This window comes from Thamnophis elegans, chromosome 1 (genome assembly GCF_009769535.1).
Source record: "Thamnophis elegans isolate rThaEle1 chromosome 1, rThaEle1.pri, whole genome shotgun sequence".
Lineage (NCBI taxonomy): Eukaryota > Metazoa > Chordata > Lepidosauria > Squamata > Colubridae > Thamnophis > Thamnophis elegans.
The window spans coordinates 70,119,330-70,133,929 of NC_045541.1; the positions used below are offsets into that span (position 1 = coordinate 70,119,330).

General features: G+C 38.3%; 1 protein-coding gene across 1 annotated transcript; it reads right to left on the bottom strand.

Annotated features, from left to right (window-relative positions):
* Positions 1–4,752: 4,752 nt before the first annotated feature.
* On the bottom strand, positions 4,753–14,152 carry PRPF19 (pre-mRNA processing factor 19). Its single transcript, XM_032221481.1, has 16 exons — positions 13,900–14,152; positions 11,323–11,472; positions 10,699–10,775; positions 10,246–10,387; positions 10,075–10,148; positions 9,928–9,990; positions 9,695–9,736; positions 9,500–9,574; positions 8,833–8,908; positions 8,468–8,577; positions 8,176–8,331; positions 7,986–8,055; positions 7,754–7,839; positions 6,776–6,946; positions 6,084–6,189; positions 4,753–5,911 (listed from the first exon to the last, which is right to left on the bottom strand). The coding sequence occupies exons 1-16, from the start codon at positions 13,916–13,918 to the stop codon at positions 5,814–5,816; spliced, it is 1,515 nt and encodes a 504-aa protein (XP_032077372.1). The 5' UTR covers positions 13,919–14,152; the 3' UTR covers positions 4,753–5,813.
* Between the last annotated feature and the right edge of the window lie 448 nt (positions 14,153–14,600).

The following is a 14,600-nucleotide window of genomic DNA, read 5'->3' on the forward strand; positions in this document are numbered from 1 at the left end:
TGTCAGCTAAAGACCTACAGAAATCTCTGGCACATGCTAACATTTTTGTTGACACATCTACAATAAGGAAAACATTAAACAAGAATGGACTACATGGGAGGACACCACGGAGGAAGCCATTGCTGTCCAAAAAAAATATTGCAGCACGTTTGAAGTTTGCAAAAGAGCACCTGGATGTTCCACAGCACTACTGGCAAAATATACTGTGGACAGATGAAACCAAAATTGAGTTGTTTGGGTAAAACACACAACACTATGTGTGGAGAAAAAAAGGCACAGCACACCAACATCAAAACCTCATCCCCACTGTAAAACATGGTGGAGGGAGCAACATGGTTTGGGGCTGCTTTGCTGCCTCAGGGCCTGGACGGATTGTTGTCATTGATGGGAAAATGAATTCCAGAGTTTATCAAGACATTTTGCAGGAAAACATACGACCATCTGTCCGCGAACTGAAGCTCTGCAGGGGATGAGTGATGCAACAGGACAATGACCCAAAGCATACAAGTAAGTCAACACAAAAATGGCTTCAACAGCACAGAATACGCCCTCTGGAGTGGCCCAGTCAGAGTCCTGACCTCAACCCGATTGAAATGCTGTGGCATGACCTTAGGAGAGCGATTCACACCAGACATCCCAAGAATATTGCTACACTGAAACAGTTTTGTGAAGAGGAGTGGTCCAAAATTACTCCAGATCGTTGTGCACGTCTGATCTGCAACTACAAGAAACGTTTGGTTGAGGTTATTGCTGCCAAAGGAGGGTCAACCAGTTATTAAGTCCAAGGGTTCACATACTTTTTCCTCCCTGCACTGTGAATGTTTACATGTTATGTGCAATTAAACCATGTCAACATCTAATGTTTGTGTAGTATTATTTTCAGCAGACTGTGTTTCTCTATTGTTGTGACTTAGATGAAGTTCAGAGCACATTTTATGACCAATTCATGCAAAACTCTATGTAATCCCAAGGGGTTCACATACTTTTTCTTGCAACTGTACACTGAAAAAAGTGACTTATGACAATTTTTCATTCTTATAACCGCTGCAGCATCCCCCTGGTCACGTGATTTACATTCGGATGCTTGACAACTGACTCACATTTATGATGATTGGAGTGTCCCGGAGGGCATGTGATCATCTTTTGCGACTTTCTGACGGGGAACGTCAATGGGGAAGCCAGATTCACTTAACAAACGTGTTACTAATTTAACGGCAGTGATTCACTTAACAAATGTGGCAAGAAAAGTTGTAAAATGGGGAAAAAGTCATTTAACAAATGTCTCACTTAGCAACATGTTGAGCTCAATTGTGGTCGTAAGTTGAGAACTACCTGTATATAGTTGCCCATCTTATGTTGCACTGGGACATCTTCCAATGAACAAACATACAAAACAGAGGGAACTTCAATCACTCTGTTGTCATGGTCAACTTGACTTTTCTGACCACACTCTGTAGACACATGTAAGCAAAGTACACATTTATGCACCTGGTCTGAGTGAAACTGGTTGTATAAAAGGGGGAATGGAGGAAAAATGTTTGCAGATCATCGGTCAATTCAAGGCTACAATATCAGTTGCTTTTGCAGTCAGTTTCATCTTAATTGTGCAAGGTATCAAATGTATGTAAACAGATTTCAGGTCTCTGCCATTCTAAAAGGGGAAAAAAGAGAACAAACACTACGAGTTAATGATTTCTATGAAACCTAGAACTTTTGGGCTTCCATTTGCAGTCTAAATCTTGCACTTTCAACATGACCCCTCAGCTATTATGAGCGTCTTCCTGAAGGGCAAAATTGCTCAGCAATTTGCCTAACTTGCAGATAGATCTCTAAATCGCTGCTCACTTTTGGGAATAACTAACCTGAGCTTGGTTTTACTATAATAGAAGAAAATGAAATAAAGAAAAATTACATGAGGCAGTTACCACAGATGATGTACACATCTACATTGTTATTCCTTGTTTGATGTGCCCCTTGGACAGTATGATCAATGTGAAAAATTTGCTTTTTCTAAGTTTTTGCTAGGGAGTATATACAGGTGAAACTCAAAAAATTAGAATATTGTGCAAAAGTTTATTTATTTCAGTAATGCAACTTAAAAGGTGAAACTAATATATGAGATAGATTCATTACATGCAAAACAAGATAGTTCAAGTTGCCATAATTGCGGTGATCATGGCTTACAGATCATGAAAACCCCAAATCCACAAAAAATTAGATTGTGAAAAGGTGCAATATTCTAGGCTCAAAATGTCCCACTCTAATCAGCTAATTAAGCCATAACACCTGAAAAGGGTTCCTGAGCCTTTAAATGGTCTCTGTCTGGTTCAGTAGGAATCACAATCATGTGAAAGACTGCGGACCTGACAGTTGTGCAAAAAACCATCATTGACACCTTCCATAAGGAGGGAAAGCCTCAAAAGGTACTTGTAAAAGAAGTTGGATGTTCCCAAAGTGCTGTATCAAAGCACATTAATAGAAAGTTGTGTGGAAGGGAAAAGTGTGGAAGAAAAAGGTGCACAAGCAGCAGGAATGACTGCAGCCTGGAGAGGATTGTCAGGAAAAGGCCATTTAAAAGTGTTGGGGACTTTCACAAGGAGTGGACTGAGGCTGGAGTCAGTGCATCAAGAGCCACCACACACAGATCCTGGACATGGGCTACAAATGTCATATTCCTCTTGCCAAGCCGCTCCTGAATAACAATGTCAGAAGTGTTTTACCTGGGCTAAAGAAAAAGACCTGGTCTGTTGCTCAGTGGTCCAAAGTCCTCTTTTCTGATGAGAGCAACTTTTGCACCTCATTTGGAAATCAAGAACCCAGAGTATGAAGGAAGAATGCAAGATGCTTGAAGTCCAGTGTAAAGTTTCCACAGTCTGTGTTGATTTGGGGAGCCATGTCATCTGCTGGTGTTGGTCCACTGTGCTTCATTAAGTCCAGGGTCAACGCAGCCGTCTACCAGGAGATTTTGGAGCACTTCACGCTTCCTTCCTCAGACGAGCTTTATGGGGATGCTGACTTCATTTTCCAGCAGGCCTCTACACTGCCAAAAGCACCAAAACCTGGTTCAATTACCGTGGGATTACTGTGCTTGATTGGCCAGCAAACTCGCCTGACCTGAACCCCATAGAGAATCTATGGGGCATTGCCAAGAGAAAGATGAGAGACACGAGACCGAACAATGCAGAAGAGCTGAAGGCCGCTATTGAAGCATCCTGGTCCTTCCATAACACCTCAGCGGTGCCACAGACTGATAGCTTCCATGCCATGTCGCATTGAGGCAGTAATTGCTGCAAAAGGGTCCCAAACCAAGTACTGAGTACATATGCATTCTTATACTTTTCAGAGGTCCAATAATGTTCTATGTACAATCTTTGTTTTATTGATTGCATATAATATTCTAATTTTCTGGTGGTGGATTTGGGGTTTTTATGAGCTGTAAGCCATGATCATCACAATTATGACAAATCACGGCTTGAACTATCTTGCTTTGCATGTAATGAATCTATCTCATATATTAGTTTCACCTTTTAAGTTGCATTACTGAAATAAATGAACTTTTGCACGATATTCTAATTTTTCGAGTTTCACCTGTACATGCTGGGTGAGCACAGCAAGTTATAACGAGATCTGTTGCCTAATGACAAGATGTAGGTAAATGTCTTTTGTTTACTCCTTTTGTCTACCTTTCTCAAATTTTGTTATTTCATAATACAAACGTATTATTTCTGTATAAAAAATCCTTTCTTTCAGGACTCATCCTGCTATTGTGCAAAGTAAGACAGTGCCTCTGAAGAAATCCATCATGGCCTAAGATAAGACCTCTTCTGCTGAATGAGTTAAAGTTTGTATCAGTAGCATATATTACCAGTAAGCAATAATTAATAACATTAAGTTTGGTCAGGGCTATTTTTATCAATTTTTTTAATGACAAGAAACTTCCTTTTTTCTAGTTCAAAACAAAAACCACATTTGGAAGAGCTGTTAAGTTTTGCCCTCTGTTCCTTACCAATATCCAATAGCATTGTATCAATGAATATTGATAGTCAAGAAGCAACAAATCAATCCTACAGCATATGCAATATTTGTTCTAAGAGCCGAATTTATGATAAACTTTTCAATGTTACTCATTTGATTGCTCATTCTATTTTTCCATAGAATTAACTGTCAGAGATTCAAATTGGTGAGACAACACTACATCAACCTATCAATAAATGTTTCTGCTCCCAGAAAGACTATGAACACTCTAATTGCAATTATCTTAATTTATTGAGGTCTTTACCCAGAATGAATTAAAGTGATTCCATTGGCTGATTCATATACTCCTTGGCAAAAGATGAAAGTTCAGTTTCATGGAAGAGTATGTTAGGTTCTGTTTAGGGAATCTAACAGAAGCGGCAGTAACTGCATTATGAAGCAGATAGCCTTAAGTGGAATGTTTTAATCCTAGCCTTATCACAACTGTTGAAAGATTTACAACACAATACCATAAAAAGTCAGGTGATAAAAATGTAGCATCCTCCAATGACTTTATAAGCACACCTCATTTTTCAAACAGCATTCTATTTTAATGAGACTTAAATAACCAAACTTCTTTTAAAAATTTCTGGAGAAGTTGATGTGTTCTTACTTTGATCTGTTCAACCTTAGCTATTGCCTTGCAGTCATTGTTCAGGATCTGGAAGGCAATACCTTTATAGTACAATGAAGTTCATTCTTTAAATGAAGTTGTGAATTTTTTCTAATGTTTCTGAATAAATGTAATGATAAGCTTACAGACAAATATGGTCTGTCTCTGGTACTGATATCTAAAATGCACTAGGTGTTTTAATGTCCTGTGACAATTCCTTTAAGTCCCCAGAAAAATCCTGACAATATGTTTTACTTGCTATATACTATATATAACACACTTGCCAGGATTAATTTAACCAGTTTGCTCAGTAATCTCAAACTTCTAAAACAGTGATCCATAAATTAACCAGACAAAGCAAATTCACTTAAAATGATAGAGTAACTATTCTGTGGCCTGTTTTATCCCAGTATAGCCAGGCTATGCTTAAAACAATACAGAATAAAATGTACATGTTTATATATTTACGACATAAATGAAATGAAACTAAAATGAAAGTCTTTGGAAATAAGAAGCCCAGAGAAAAAGACTGATCAAAATCCCAGATATCTAGACACAGAAAGGTGCCTTTATGCACCTAGAGTCCTGGACCACAGAGCATACTATTGTCTATTCTAATGAAACAAATACCAGATTTCACATCTCCAAGTAGCATGCATTTGCATCTTTGCAAATTGAATACTATCTTTAAGGAACTCATCATTAAAATTGCTGAACTGTGGTAATCTGATACCTTCTGATGCATAAGCATTCATAAGAGATACAGCCAACTGTGTATGTTGGCAAAATGTAGTTCAAAATTCAAATGTTTGAAATGTGAGATATCACCCAAAACACCTTGTTATAATTGAACCGGTTTTTTTTTTAATGAAACTAGAGAGCAGCATACAAAAATATGCACATCTCACCCTCCCTTTCTTCACATTCATCTCTGACTGTCCCTACTAGAGTCAGCAGTGGATGGATTTGACTAAGTAGTCTTACAGTTACAAATCTACATGAAAAACAAACAGAGAGGAAAACAAATGTATTTAAAACTGAGGGCAATTTTCCTTGCTACAGAAAATTGACATCAACAGCTATAATGTTCACGATGTTCCATCAGTCCAACACCCCATGTTTACCCCATAGTTTTTCATTACAGCAGAGAATAGGATCCAGCAGCTTTGCATCCTAGAAACAGAAGCTACAGGCTGTAGAATTTCAGGCTTCTGTCCATGCCTGTGGAAGCGAGGAACTTAGCATGGTGCCCAAAGGCTACTCCTGTTGTCAGCCCACTGTGCTCTGTAGAAAAAAAGGGAAAAAAGTCAGACAAGATATTTTTCACTCTATGGTTATCACTTCAAAGAAACAGAAGGCAGCAGAAATAATGAAACTACTGATTCTAGCGATCAATACAAATGACAATATTGTACAGTACCTGTGGAGAATGATACAAAGGCCAACAATCTCATACCTGTGAAATGAAGAACTTCTGTCCATTGTTTACAGATGAACACCTGGACATCAGTACCACCCAGGGCCAGATAGGTACCACTCTGATCAAAGATGAGAGACTTCACCTAAAGAGGAAAGGCACAGAAAATAGGTTTCTAGAAGCAAAGCATGATCTATTCACATGATCTAAGATTCTTCTACTTTGATTAAATCTATCCAGCCAATTCAAACAAGTAAAGAGAACATGCCATAAATCGCCACTTTAGGGGGAAAGGGATCATTGAAATAACAGTCTCTGCTATGATTCCTATATTCTGAACAAGTTTGCATTCCCAATGTCAGGAATGGTGCACCTTCCCTATTAATGTTCAGGAAATACTGCTCTTCTGTAGTCTTCCTGGAATGTTAGTCTATGTCATAATTGAACCTAGCAGTGATTCTATGGGAACTACTGACTATTTGTTATAGTTTGGATTGTTTTTGTATTGTGCTATAATGTAAGCCACCTGTATTGTGAGGGTGCGCACATTTCAAAAGAAACCAATCTCTCATATAGCATAGAGACAACAGGTTTTGTTCCATTTCAAGGAGGAGATTCTAAAGCTTTAAAAGCAGCAAGATGAAATCTGTCGGAAGAGATTTCAGTGGCTATATTAAAACAAAGAAGAATAAAAAATACAGAACTGACAAACAAAATGTAACTAGGCAAACCTCAAAGTTATTATCCAGCTGCAGCGTCTTGAAATTCTTCAGCTTGCGGAGATCCCAAAGTTTGACTGAGGAATCATCAGCAGCAGTGGCCAAGTAGTAGCCATTCTCGGAGAAGGCAATGCTAGTAATGGGACCAGAGTGTCCAGGGAAGTTAGCGACATTAGTCCGTTCCTGAGGAAGGCAAGTAATTAGTGGATATTAGAGTGTTGTTATACCCTCCAAACAAATGCAACTCCTGTCTCTTCTCTGCCTTCACCATGAACAGAGATGTGACCGTTCATTCTACATTCCATATATTTTACATTCCATATTATATTCCATATAATATTTTGTTCTACATAACATTGACAGCAATATCTAGGATAGATATTTCAGATAGATCAGATCTCAAGACTAAAAAACTGTTTGAAAGAGAATGAAATGAACCTTTAGAGTTCGTAACAGTAACAGCTATTTTTTTTACTTTAAAAAGATATTCCACCTGTCAAAGCAAATGTTTCCCATAACACTTTACATAACCATTTAGATACCTTAAAAAGCCAATAAAAATATAAACATAATTGTTGCACATCTCTTTCGATTCAAAACAATGATGATTATACTTCAGGAAAGTAGGAGTTATTTGAAATGTTCCCCATCTTTATCTACATCTTTAGAAGAGGAGGAACACTTGACATAGAACTCCTAAGTCTTTCCCTCTAACTAAGAAGTCAAGGAGACTTCCATGCTCTTTAACATTAGCATAAGAACTTTCTAAATAATGGTATTTAATATCAACTAAACTAACCTACTAAATAAATTATTAATGGTCTAGCTCTAGTTAAGATACTGATGTACTAAATATTCAATTTCTAATTCAAAACCTCTAAAAGGATAAGAATACTTTAGACTATGCATGGTCAATGTCAGCAAATCCTTAATAATCAGGCTTGCAAAGTAAAACTTTCAAGCACTGTCATATAAGAAGCCAATTCTTACCTTTAAGTCCCAGATTTTAATCTGGGAGTCCATTGTTCCTGTCCCAAAAATAAGCCCATCAGGATGGAACTGAGCACAGGTGAGAGCTGCAGGAAAGAATATTGGATCACTGAATAAATGAGGGAGCTCCAACTAACTTCTTCCCTCCCACATGTCCAACACATTGAGACCACACTTGTTCAAGCATGTCTCACAGAATACACAATTTGGATTCTAAATGCAAGATCCATACCACAGCCAGAAGTTTCGTCTGTGACCTTGGTGAGAACACGGCCAGTCTGGATGTCAGAGAAAGCCCAATACTATAAAAAGCAAAGGTCGAGGCTGTACATAAGTAATTGTTTCCAGAAGACTTTATTATTATGTTGAATTCTTATTTTTTTTTAAATCTAGGCTAAAAGATATTCTGCATTCATTCTCACCTGATCATCAGAAGAGCTGAGAAGATAATCTCCAGTTGCATGAAGACTCAGCCCTGTGACAGCACTTTCATGGGCTCGTACAACCTGCACACAGGAAGCGCCAGAGACAGACCAAATCCGGATAGTAGCATCTGGAGATGCTGAAAACACCAGTTCCTGGAGGGCAAAGAGAAGTCCATCTCCTTAAATACCAATTATGGAAGACTACTTGTAAACCTGGTAAACCTAATTCTTTCAATCACCTAAGAGATTCTTTCACAGAAAAAAACTGCAGAAAATCCAGAATTCTTACCTGGGATGGATGGAAGACTACGCTGGTGACCTTCTTTGTGTGACCTTTCAGGGTGGCCAGGATCTGTTCTGAGCTCTTGTCAAAGACAACAACATTTTTATCAGCCCCACCTGCAAAGAAGATAAATACCAGAAACCAGAGCAGCTCAGCAACAGAATTTATTTATAGAAAGCATTCTTCAGTGGTTGACTTAAAATACATAAAAGTGGCATAATATTGCGGTAACATTACTACTGGTGCTTCATGGAAACAGATGTCATCAACACGAAAATGAGTTGTAAACTCCTATCCTTTCAAATATAAACATGGAGCAAAAAACAGCTTGGGGGAGGTGGGGGGGAGAGAAAGCAGAAGTCTTAACATACCTGTGAGGATCTTGTTGGTATCAGAAGGACACAGGTCAAGAGCAAGGATGCCAGGGATGCTGGCACTGTGCAATCCCTTTTTAAAAACACAAAGTATCACAATTAGCATTCCAAATCTTCTCATTTTATTCACTGACCAGAGAACAAGATAAGAGGAGGTTTTTACAAAAGTTGGGTTTCTCTGTATGTGTGCGTGTGAGAGATATTTGTGTTTAGTCCATATTTTTGTTTGCTGATGCTCCTAAAAACTAAGCAGTTTTTATCCTGGCAAGATGTAGTAAATTTGCAACATTAGCAGAAAAAGCAAAAAGGAAATCCAGCATCAATAAAGCAAAACAATTACCCATAATTGTTACATAATGAAACAGAGGAACAAAGATTAAAATTACGATCAAAACTCTACTAACTGGATTTTGGTAGTAAAGACCAAGATATACTGCTAAGTTGATGCAGAGCTAGCATGTGGATACAAGAAATTCTGTATTTTTAAAAAGAGTATATACACTCAGACATTCTAGAGTACAATAATGTCTAAAATGTAAAGAACTATCATTAATTTAAATGTTGTTCCATCAGGGTGAAAGGAGGAAATTCACCAGTATTGTTAAAGAAATTTAAGAATATTCAGGACTCTTAGCATAACCTTCTCAATTGATCATATATTTACCACATGTGAAGCCACCTGCCGGTATCTATTAAGTTCTTCTGGTTTCACCAGTTCCTCTGGCACAGTCTTCCCTCTCTGCAAAAGAAGAAAACAAAATCCATCTACCGAGAACACAAATTACCTTACAGAATTTATATGCACATCCCAGAAACACCTCAGATTCCACAGCCTAGTTTAGTAAAAAGGGGCACTTGCCTTTTTGCGCTCTGTGGTCAGCACTGTGGCTTTGTCTTGAAGCTGCAAGACAGAAAAACATTATAAAAATTAGAAAACATATGCTGTGATAGTGCCTAAAATTAGATGTTTTGCAAAGTTCCATACTCAACATGATTTTGTGCATTCCTACTACAGAAATGTCACAATGATTTCTATATTTAACAGCTCAGGCCAATGTATTATAACTGTTTATCTGTAGTTCTGATTCTTACTTTCTGGATAATTTCTGGCGTCATTCCTGCCAACTCTCCTAGATCCATTGGTTCACCAGCACCCTGGAAAAAAGAGCAAATACAGCATTTTAGTTCAGAGAAAGAAGGCACAGCATGAAGAGAATTACGAAAATATGTGGAACGTACCATAGGATTTGGTTGTGAAGAGGGTATAGCTTGGGGAACAATAAGGCCAGCCTGGGGTTTCAGAGTTGCCAAAGCTGTGAAGAATGAGATGATTTGGCAGGTTTAACACAGTTGGCATAATGGGGACTCTCCTTGCATCCCATTAAAAGAATAGAAATACATATTCTATACCTTCTCTTGCAGCAGTCACCTCTTTGGTGAGACGAGCAATGACACGGCAGGCAGCATCATGTTGGTAGAGTGCATGAGAAAGTTCCTGGCGTGTAGTCTGAAGTTGTTGCCGCAAAGTGAAACTGTGTAACATGACAGCATCCTGAAGGAAGTAATTCAGTACATTAATATTGTATGTAACAATATCTGGATGTGCTGGCTTAGTAACTGTGAACACACAGCATGACAGCATAAGCAGCCCATTAATTTCTGCCTTGGTTTTCCCACTCTTATGAATAGGAAAAATAAAGTGAAAATGGATAGTTTTCATGACATCTGAAACCAGCCTAATTATTTTTACGACTCCCTTGTTGAACGACCACAAAATCTGATTGTTGGTGTTACATGAGTGGCAGAAATTACTTGCTTACAATAAAATAATAATTCTGGATTATTGTATTAATACATATATACCCATTCATCTTGTAGTGCCTTCAGGATAGCTGGAATACTGGTAGCAGAAGGAGGCTTAGGCCGAATTGGATGGGCAACTGTGAATGAAATATATACAAGCATTAATTCTAGAGAACCCCAATATTTACTCTCACAAGCCTTTAAACTGTGGCTCTGACAGTTGCAGAAGCTGCAGAATGGACACATGTTTTATAAAAATCTGATCAGATGTTAATATAAGTATAGTTGGAGACAGATGTTCAAGCAAATCAGTTTGAAAGAGCAACATGGAAATAATGGACAAAGTACAAAGTAAAAAAATGCAAACATAAACATAGGTGGGATTTCTGATTAGGGAGAAGTACCAGATATACATTTTAGTCAAGAGTTGCTTTGGTTAGGGAGATGGGCATCTTATAATTTAATAAATAAGATTTATACAAGTAGCACTTTTTTGAAATATTAATTGTTCTAAATGGATCTGTTGAACAACCCTCCCTATAAACCTGACCATGATATTTTGGAATTGCTTTACCTCTTACTATAAACTAACAAATATTTTCAAGACTTCCATACAAGGTTGTAAGAGATCAGTCAGATTAGGTATTCTGGATTCAACAAACTAATTCTCCTGATCTTCCTTACCTTTGATATCTAGCAGCTGTTCCTCAGACAGTGGCTGGTTGTTCACTGGATCAGTCCCATTCTCTGCAATATACTTTTCAATCAGTCTTCGCTCATAAACATGGTTTGAGACTGGAGACAGACAGGGATGCTCCGGTACCTCATTAGAAACTGCATGAAAAAAGGTGGAGGTTAGGAAAAAATGCTGTATTTAGTAATTTACAAACCACAGGACCAACTTTTCATAGGCATGTCTTCTATCAACAGTGTTAATATGTATCTTTCTATTCTTTTTGAAAATATGAATACTTAACAAATTGTGCTATGGGATCCTTGGTGCTTCAGGCCAAGTCTCAGCACTGCTGCCAACTATCCCTATTCGGGGGGGGGGGGGGGGGGCTCGATGATTGGCAAGACAGATACATAATTGTTTGTCTTTTGTTCATTGGGAGTGGGGATACATAGCAGAGTTAAGTTAGGCATTTTTTGAATTTTTGACACACCAAGCCCAAACAGCTCACCATCACTGTATTAAGATAAAATAAAATTCACATAAAAAGTTGCACTTAAAGACTTTTAAACTCATTAAAAACTTATTGTGCATACCAGTATGCTACCAGTAAATAACATTTATTGTGGCCATAAAACACTAGTAGAAAATAGAGGTATAATTTAAAAGTTTGATGTAAGACAACAGTTTAATTGTTAAGTTGATAGGTACTACATAAAAAATATTAAAACTTAATTTTATTAGTTTATTGAAACTTGTTTTTCTAGCCAGAGTTAAAAATGCTTGTTGCCATTGTAATTTTAGAATTTTCCTCCGAGAGCAAAATTTTAACATATTCAAATATATATATCCATGCTCTCAATTTGAAAATATGTTATATATCCTGTCAAAAATTATTGCAAAAATCAGTGCAGTAAAATATGATCGTTTCAAGGGCAGTGCATTTACAGGGACAACTTTTGAGTGATGAGAATCTTGACTAGTAAAATTGCTGGAATCAGGGAATTAGACATTTAGAAATCTTCCTAATGTGGGTGGGTGCATCTTAGTTGAAATTACCAAGTAATTTTCAAAGCATTCCTTTGAGCACATTATATTAACAGGGGGATATAATTAAAATATGTTACTATTGGCAAACAGGACACTCTGAAAAATAGCACAGTTTGTATATTTCTGGATACCACTAAAGTGTAGACATCTACATTGAAGTCTAAATCTGGAATTACATGGAAACTGCTGACCGAATCTTCAAGACAGATTAAATGTCTAATGCTCAAACAGTATTTTGACTGATTGGGAATATCTTTGTTTTGTGTTAAGCCTCAATGAATAGCAAGATTCTTTGAATTTCATTGGAAAGAAGAGACAGGATTTAGTATCATTGCTAATTATTGCTAATACATGTTGCCCAAATTCCAGATGCCAGTAATTTGATACATATGTTAAATAGCATGGAGAACACGAGGGGGTACTGAAGAAAGCCATAAAGTCATGCTAAAGCCACCAAACAGGAGTCAAAATGCAGGAAAGATCATCAAACACTGACCAACTTCCACCCATCTCTTTTGACAGATACTAGTACTGAAAGTCATCTAGAAAACAGATGTATGAGTCCACTACTCCCAATCTCAACATACAGAATGAAGGTAACTAAAATAAATCCCTTAATTAGCCCAGAATAGAGCTAGATAATTTATATATTCCAAAAATGTATGTAGGCATTTCTCCCTATGTGGAAAGCCAGAGATTAAATGGAAGACATGAAGCTTTAAACAAGATTAGTGATTGGGAATAAAACGTTATTCCTATTAGAAATACATCTATACAAATCAGTCTCAAAGGCATTTCTTAATGCCTTAAGATGCAAATGCAATGTATGCCCACATCACTGAATGTGTAATTTATATAATCGAAACGTAGTCAAACAATTGAGAATATGACTGGAAAATATATATACAAACTTTCCCTTTAACAAGCTAAAGGAATAAAAATAAAATACAATAAGATGTGAGATATGAGAAGCAGATTCACTGAAGAAAAATAAAATGAAAGGTTAGAGATGTGGGATACCTACAATAACAGATAGCAGATATTTCTGAAAAAATTACTGCTTCCAGCCGACTCCACTATTTATGAAAAAGTGTGATCAATTAAAAATAAAATCTCCCTAAGATGTACAATTGAGAGGTGTAAGCTTTATCTTCCTCTAGTAACTGTTCAGAGACCAGGTACCAAACTGTGAAGAAGGGTTTCTTCTCCTCCTCACATTTATTAAATGGATTACTGAATGCATTGTTTGGTGTCCTGCCTTCTGGAGAGGGGGGGGGGGGGAGGGCTTGCTTTCTCCTGTGACGGCCTCTCGGCTCCTGCCTGTCTATCTGTAGTCTACAATAGCGACCATCATCCTCTCCCACTGACTGTAAGCACTACAACCCCTCAGACATCTCAATATTAGAAACTGCCAGTTAACCGCCAAACGCTTGGGGCTGATGAAAGGGGAGCCCCTCTCGCGCGTGCGCCTCCTCCCTCCACGCGAGGCCGCAGCTGTGCGGGAAGAACGAGAGCCGAGGAGAAAGCGGGTCACTCACTGGAGCATATGAGGGACATGGCGCGCAGGATAATCCCCCTATGGCTATTGTAATGGTCTAATGATCCCTCGGGGTGTTAATCCTTGTGGCGGCTTCGGGGACACGAAGGCCGAGGAGGAGGAAGAAGATTCGGCTTTCGGTAATCCGGTTCAGCTTTTTTTAAACGCCACCACGCCACCACGCCACAGGCCACGAATCGCGCGCGAACCTCCAGCAAGAGGCCGGAAGCAGAACCTCTCCACTCGCTCACGCCCCGTTAGAGCCACAACCCCCGCCGCGTGACCTCACCGTCCGGCGAACACAATCCACTTCCGCATCCGGAGGACGGGGTGGTCGTGGAAACTACCATTCCCGTCATGCACTTGCTGGGCATAACGCAGGTCTCGAAATGTAGTTGAGAAGTACATTTATTCAGCGATAGTTGCCAAGCTCTAGGAACAGGAAATAATGGAGAATACAAAAAACAAAGCGCACCTCTGTAATGTATCAAGTCAGCCTTGGAAAAACAGCAGTAACCGAATTACTTTTTGTATGAGATTTAGATGACTTGGCCCCTGGAAACTACCTGCAGTTTTCTTGGGAAAACGTCTTCTATATTCAAAGGGATTCTAAACAGCTTCTTCAGTGTAGTGTATTATAATTAGTAATGGATGGAAAGAAAATATAAAGAGATTTGTTTCCGTGCAGGAAAAGGAGTTACA

Coding starts and splice junctions, on each gene's coding strand:
- PRPF19 (XM_032221481.1), bottom strand. Junction 8,909..9,499: donor GGCAGGTGGCTTCACATGTG/GTAAATATATGA, acceptor GTTTTTAAAAAG/GGATTGCACAGTGCCAGCAT. Junction 8,332..8,467: donor TAGTCTTCCATCCATCCCAG/GTAAGAATTCTG, acceptor TTTGCCCTCCAG/GAACTGGTGTTTTCAGCATC.